This window comes from Phalacrocorax carbo, chromosome 5 (assembly GCF_963921805.1).
Source record: "Phalacrocorax carbo chromosome 5, bPhaCar2.1, whole genome shotgun sequence".
Taxonomy (NCBI): Eukaryota; Metazoa; Chordata; class Aves; order Suliformes; family Phalacrocoracidae; genus Phalacrocorax; species Phalacrocorax carbo.
Genome location: NC_087517.1, coordinates 11,106,393 through 11,113,184, shown reverse-complemented (window position 1 = coordinate 11,113,184; position 6,792 = coordinate 11,106,393). Strand labels below are relative to the sequence as shown.

Here is a 6,792-nt window from a genome sequence, read left to right as displayed (position 1 = left end):
TCTCACTTTGCCCATCTTCTGCACAGGCTATGCAAAAGCAGCCTTCCCTGCTGGGGATCTCTCTTGACTAACTGTACTGAGGAATACTGAAGAAAAGAGCTACTTAGCTCCAGGAACGCTGACATGTTTATAAGCAGATGGAGAGGAATGGGGAAGTAAATCTCAGTGAGCAATGCAAAAAGTGGGAGATGAGCGGGTGCAAGGCACGCAGACTCCTGCGTCAGTGGCCTGAAACAACTGACACTGGCTGAGCACAAACTCTGTATTCAGAGTTCACCAGCCTCCCTTTCTCGGGTATTCAGTGTAAAGCAGGCGTTTCTTATCAGTAAATAGGACTTGAGTACCGTCTTTCAGACAAGTAGTTATCATTGTTCTGGGACACTGGTGACAGCCTCTGGCTATTCGCTCCCGGTCCCCTGAGAGCCAGCTGCAGCTCTGCAAGGCAGCAGCCTGAACATCAGCGGTCTAAGACCTAAGGCTAAATTTAAGACTAAGTGATTAATGGATCATCTCTCCCAAGAAAGCAACAAGGAAGTTCCCAGCAAAACTGTCAGAATCAAGAAGCAGTATTGTCGTGCAGTGAGTAATTACAGTGGGCAACGCCTCGCGGGGCATCGGGGGTGGGGGGGGAGCTGAAGAACTGTTTCAGAAGGGGATGGTGCCAATTTGGAGGGGTCAGACCCACGTGAAGGTAGGAGCCCCCGGAATCCAGCCAACAGCCCTTCCAGGACACCCCCGGGGTAGACCTTTCTTTCACCCAGCAACAAGACCCTTCTTTACACGTGCGAGCTGTGGTGGATGGTTTAGAAGGGCCGTTACCTGCTTACCACAGGCTCAGCAGAGGGAAAGAGAAGGCAGGTGAGGACCTTTGTCTTCCTATAATCACCTTTCCCTGACACAAAAGCAAGCAAAGCTCAACCCCCAAACTATGTGTTCCTCCAAGCAAGCTGATGAAGGTACTGTAGACTTAAAATCAAAATACCAGTAACATTCCAGGATATCTCCCTAGTTAGCATGTCCTGTACCATTATTTCCTTATTCTTATCCACAAGCAATGATTTGTACACAAGTTTCCAATTAAAGTTAGTAACTAATGAGCTGTTTAGACTTCCTCAACAAGAGGTGGTGTTCATTATCCTGCTTTTAAGAGATATTAAACCATCGGAGACAGGCCAATGGCCTCTCTCATCAGAAAGAGGACACCAGGTGCCAATTAACTTACTTGAGATTACATAAACTAATTCAGTGGTGAAGCTGGAAATCTGTTTTCCTGACATTTAACTAAACCTGTTAGTACAGTGAGCTTGGGGAAGAACTATAAATACATTTGTGCTCTGATACCACTTCTGCAGGCCAAATAAGCAAAGCTGGGGAAAAGAGCAAGGATGCTTCAGGCACAGGGCGCAGTGTGGGAAAAGGGAAGTGAAGGACACAGGAAAGAGCTCTTTAGCTGGTAAACAGAGCACATGCAGCAGCAGGAAATCATTAAGAGCCTGCAAGGTTATCTCTAATTCCCACAAAGCAACACAGCTGACTGCCCCTCTTGTTTTGCAAGACAAGAAAGCAGTGCTGGCTGCTTCATTTGGTATGGACATGTTGGAAGGGAGAGGGAAGCGTGCAGCAGCTACGTGGCTGGCCTCGGCTTCCTTGGTCAGAGCTCGGCAAAGTGCCAAGGTGATGTTTCTTCATCAGTCTAGCTGGGTAAACACACAGAATTGGTGCCTGGGAGATTACATAAACCCTGCTCATCCCCTTAAATCTGCACCCCAATATCTAAATAGAAAAAGAGATAATTACAGATACCTTATTTCAAATAAATTTATTTAACAAACTTCAGCAATATTGCTTGACACTTCCACAGGTTTCAGAAAATAGGCAGTTACCCATTGCTGCACCAGTTGCTGTATATAAGGATGTTTCCGAGATAATCCACCCTGTTTTCTAGTATTTAGCCATCAAAATGCATCTTCTCCAAGCATTAGTAAGTCAAGCAGTACGATACAAAGACAGTCAGAAAAAAAAGTTATGGTATTTTCCCTAGAGGATTCCCTACCCCCAACAAAAGGCCTCTTCAGCTACCAGAGGGCATCCTAAAATCACTCACAATTGCACCAAGTCTTGGGTGAACTCAATGCCCAATTGTCCACGGCCTCCCCCTAACGTGAGTGGGAGGCACCAGCCTGGGACTCCAGTCTGGTGGCAGCTGCCTTCCCCCAGGGAAGGGGCTGGAGGCACAGCCTCCCACCATCATGAAAAGGAGTACATGCAGAATCATTTCCAGTTTTGAATGTCACCAGGAAGGCACTTTGAAGTTACATCCATGTTTCTAGACAAGCCATGGACACCCTTGACCTCACGTAGGGGAACATGGGTACCCCTACGCACCACAATGGATTCGCTGGTTAGTTAAGGCACTCTGCCACCCGGTAACACCACAGCGCAACAATTTGGGACCGGGCCTTGCAGACGCCCTCTTGGGTAAGCAGCTCTGCTAAAGCCAACAGCACTGTTCATACAAGCACCTGCAAGTTCAGACCACCAGCATGTCTTTGACAGTGCAAATCAGCAAATCAAAAGCACCTTCACAAAAGAGAGACACAATCACAGTGCAGCTTTCCAGAGGCAGGTTAAGGGCACAAGTCTTTGTCCTTGAGAGAGGGTCAATAAAGTCTGACAGAGCCCCAAACATTGCAAGAGCTTCAGGAGCTGGCTGTGTAGCACAGCTCCATGCACTGTCTCACCAGAAAGATGGGCAGACTCATGTGCAAAAGCACAACTGACACTGTCCAGAGCAACCCTGGTGTGAAACTCCATCACAAAACAGGTTTAGGAGCATTATCTTAACAAGTTATAGAAATCTGAGAAGGAATGGAGATAGCCCTTATAAAGGCAAGCAAGTCCACAGGAGCACATTCAGCAAGTGTGGATGTATACTCAGGCAGGCAGGACTTATGACTCCTGGCTTTCAAACACAAAGCTGTTTACTCATGGCTCGCCTACGCAGCCTTCTTGGCCTTTGTGTTATGATGCTTTTGTTTCAGGTGAAAAACTGTGCCAAACTTGCTGCACGGGAAATGAAAACCTTGCTCAACAGCTATCTGACAAGCTACAGAGATGAAACATGTAGAAACATTTGTCCCAAAACAAAAATACAAGCAGTTTTACCAGCTGATACAAAACAAACGTTAGAACAGAGGCCAGAAAATACTCTGAAGACATTTGTAATCTGTGGGCAACGGAGTGATATATGTTGGACAGGGAGGACACACGTGGGGCAACCCAACCTCTGAGGGTCTCCTGCTGAGGTCTTCTCTCCTTTTACATCAGACAGCATAAGTAACTTTAAAGCTGCAGCAATTGTAGAGATCTTGACTCAGGCATTGGCAGGAGGAAGACCAGCCTTAATATAATTTGGCCAAGTCCCTTTGTATTTCCATTAGCTGTGACAGATTAGAGCTGCCCCCATCAGCCCCTTCTTAGGTAATCTTGGGCTGCTTCTCCTCCCAGGCCCACTGTTAACCAGGGGGTGAGAAGGACATGGTCTGGTCAGGAGGATCTAGAGCTTTCTCCTACCAGAAAAAAATGCTGCCAGAGACTCTCAGCTACCGGACAAGACTTCTCATTGCCCCAGCAGGAAACCCTGACAAACAAAACACACCCTGGAGGGTGCGGTGGTCTCAGCATGGTCTGCCCAGCCACAACGCTCACCCAAAGCCCCTGCAGAGCTCGTCCCTTTTTCCCCAAAGGGACAAAAAAGAAACCAGGGAGATCAATGCTCCGTTACATTAAAAAAAGAACTTTGTAAGGGCTGTGAGGGAGCCAGTTTGGGTAACTGATGTCATGTGTCCTACAGGGGTGGCAGAGGAGTGGGGTGACAGCAGGGAGAGGCCATGGGCACATGAATGCGTACTGCTGCCCAAGGAAGGCACCACAACCCTTCCCTGTGCACCTGAATCACCCAGCACCTGTCCTTGGTCCCAAGACAGCTACATCTCCCTGCACCTGTGTCAGAGGTGTCCCAGAAAAACTGAGAGGAAAGGACAAATACAGGGAACATGCCAGCAGGAAACAAAATGGGTGACCAGATCAAGACCTGTGTGCCTTCTCTTTTGAAAGCAAAATGGAGGAGTGAGATGCAGTGAAGATTTTCAATACTTCAAGCCAGTGAGCATGGCCAGGTGCAAGTCATCTGTCCCTGAGCAGAGAAAAGCCATAAGATACACCGAGGCTGCATCATGCTCTTCACAGGCTTCAGAGTACGGGGAGAAGCCCTGCCACACCAAACCCACACCAGTACAGGCTTTGTGTAAGCCTCAAAACTGAGCCCGCGAGCAGGTCATAGTCTGCCACCCCTCCACACGTGTAACGGGACACCCTCTTCTTTAAACCACTCCTGCAGAAAAACACATTTCAGCGGCAGCCAGTCTCAGTCTCTGCTTTGCTCGTGTTGCGCAGCCCTCTGCGCTGACCAGTGGGTGGGTCTCTCTTCTACAGGCATCAAGGCTGACTCACGCTTGCAGACAATTTAAGACAGGGTGTCCTCTTCAAACTTCATTAGACTCCCTTTTTTCCAGTCTAATTGGCAAAGCTGATTACACAAAGACGGAGGTACACCCTTTGCACCTAAATTTTGCCTACCCTGTTCCTGGGGTGTGTGAGGCTGTTGATGTGAAGTCCACTGATCCCATTAAGGAAGAAGAGAAAGGCAGCGATGAACTCGCACCAGTACGTCAGCGTGAAGCCTGTGAAGGTCAGATGATCCTTCACAAGGATGGAGAAGCTCAGAACACCAGTGGCCGACAGTAAAAACGAGACGAGGATGAGAACCGAGCCCAACGACCACTTCCGCCTTGCGTTGGCGTCCTCGCAGACTTGAGACACCATCAGGAGCTCCAGGCCAAATATGGCGACCACAACAGCAAAGGACACCATGCTTCTTATGGGAATCACCCCCACGCTCAGCCCCTCCACATTGGCCAGGCTGAGGTCAGTGACACACTTCAGGACACTGCTGTTGCTAACGGTGCAGAAGTGCCACAGTCCGAAGAGCTGGCCCCTCGCGAAGAGCCAGCGGCCGTCGCAGACGGAGATGGACGACAAGACCACTGCTATCGCCACGCACAAGATGATCAGGCCCCTGATGAGCGTCTCAAAGAAGGATTTCTGCGGTCTCCGGTGTGTCAGCAGCCTCTGTGCCTTAAAGGATAGCGGGGGGAAGAAAACCACCTGAGTTAACAACACTGCTTCAGGCTGAAATGAAACCGAAGGGGCAAAGTTGAGGGACTTGAGCATTTGAAGTGGTTTGCTTGCACACAACAAACCCCTTCTCCCAGTGGAAAGCAACGCGGTTACTGGCTGCACCCAGGAAAAAGGAAGGGTGGGTGAAGCTCTCCCGGTTCCCCGAACAATGCCCCCGTACCAAGGCCGGGTTCGGGATCACAAAAGCCCGTGGGCTGAGCAGGATCGCTGCCCCACGGCCCCCGTGGCACACACAGCCTCCTGTTCTGGCAGGGCTGGAGGAAACCGCCGGCCCCTGGGAGGATGGAGGCCGACGGCTGGGACGGGGGAGGAGGCAGAAGGGGGACTTCGGCGGGGGGCCCAATTACCGCTGCCATTCTTTTCCCACAGCCCTCTTGGGCCGCAGCCAGCCGGGCTCTCCCCCTCTCGCCGGGGGTCCGGACGCGAGCTCGGCTCCCCGGGGTTGCGGGGGGGCCCTCCGTGTGCAGCCCCCGCGAACGTGTGTGAGCAACGCACAGTCCCCCCCCGCCCCCTCCAAGAGGGGCCGAAATTTAATTAAAAGCCAAGCACTCCGCAGACCCCTCCAACCCTGCACGGCGGGCGGCGGTGCTCGGAGAGCCCGGCGAGGGCGGGCGGCTGCAGCCCCGCCGGCGGGAAGCGGGGACCCCGGGGAGGTGGGATCCGGCCGGCTGCGGCCTCGGGGAGGGTCGGGGCGGCCCCGGGCCGCGCAGGGACAAGCCGAGGCAACAGCCCCACGGCGGGGCGATGCGGGGCCCCGGTACCCGGAGCCTTCCCCCCGGGGCGGGCGGGCACGTACCTGCGCCCCGATGGCCGTCATGCTGCCGGCAGCGCCGAGAGGCGCGGGCGGGATCCGGCCGCGGGTTTTTATGTCCCCGGAGGGCGGCAGGGGCAGCCCGCCCGCCCGCCCCGCCCGCGGGGCCGGGGCGCCCTCCGGGCCCCCCCGCGGCTGAGTCAGCAGCGCGGCCCCGACGGGCGGAGCTGAGCCGCGCCGCGCCGCGCCGCGCTGCTGCCCTCGCCCGGGGCACAGCCTTGTCCATGCCCGCTCTAGGGCACGACCGCCCCGGGAGGAGGTGTCCCGGGCCGCTGCGGTGCCGCCCGCCGCGCTGCAGCCTCAGCCCCTCCCGCCTCTACCACCGGCTGCCACCGAGCTGGAGGTTTGTTTTCGAGGCAGGGCTTATCACCTCGCTGCCAGGCTTTCGCGGGATGGGGACCAAACCCGAGGCCTCCTTGCCCACCCCCAGGGTCCACAGCACTTTGCGGGGCGGATATTGCACTTGAGAAGCACGTTGCAAAGGAGCCCCTTTGCACCGCTCCCCGGTTCAGTTCCTGGGGCCGCAGCGGCGTGCACAGCGATACCCCGCCGCAGGGCACACCTCCAGCCCCCTCCTGCCCTTCCCCTGCAGCGGCATCTGCTCCCGGGGGTGTGTTTCCGAAGCCACCGGGACACCGGCTCTCCTCCTTGCCCGCCGTGCTGCAGCCTCTCACCTTGAGCTCTGTGCGTGCTCTTATCTGCTACCAGAGTACTCAACCGTA

The 6,792-nt window shown here is 54.0% G+C and overlaps 1 protein-coding gene across 2 annotated transcripts; it reads right to left on the bottom strand.

Annotated features, from left to right (window-relative positions):
- Nucleotides 1-1,804: 1,804 nt before the first annotated feature.
- Nucleotides 1,805-6,167, bottom strand: TMEM37 (transmembrane protein 37). Of its 2 annotated transcripts, none has more exons than XM_064451133.1 (2): nt 6,056-6,167; nt 1,805-5,250 (listed from the first exon to the last, which is right to left on the bottom strand). In XM_064451133.1, the coding sequence occupies exons 1-2, from the start codon at nt 6,074-6,076 to the stop codon at nt 4,624-4,626; spliced, it is 648 nt and encodes a 215-aa protein (XP_064307203.1). In that variant the 5' UTR covers nt 6,077-6,167; the 3' UTR covers nt 1,805-4,623. The 2 variants fall into 2 exon arrangements, with proteins under 2 accessions (XP_064307203.1, XP_064307202.1); XM_064451132.1 differs by having other exon boundaries at nt 1,805-5,196.
- Between the last annotated feature and the right edge of the window lie 625 nt (nt 6,168-6,792).

Bases quoted from the DNA above. Each gene is read 5' to 3' on its own strand.
- TMEM37 (XM_064451133.1), bottom strand. From the start codon at position 6,076: ATGACGGCCATCGGGGCGCAG. The intron at 5,251-6,055 runs GTACGTGCCCGC...GTTTCATTTCAG, and splicing joins TGACGGCCATCGGGGCGCAG to CCTGAAGCAGTGTTGTTAAC.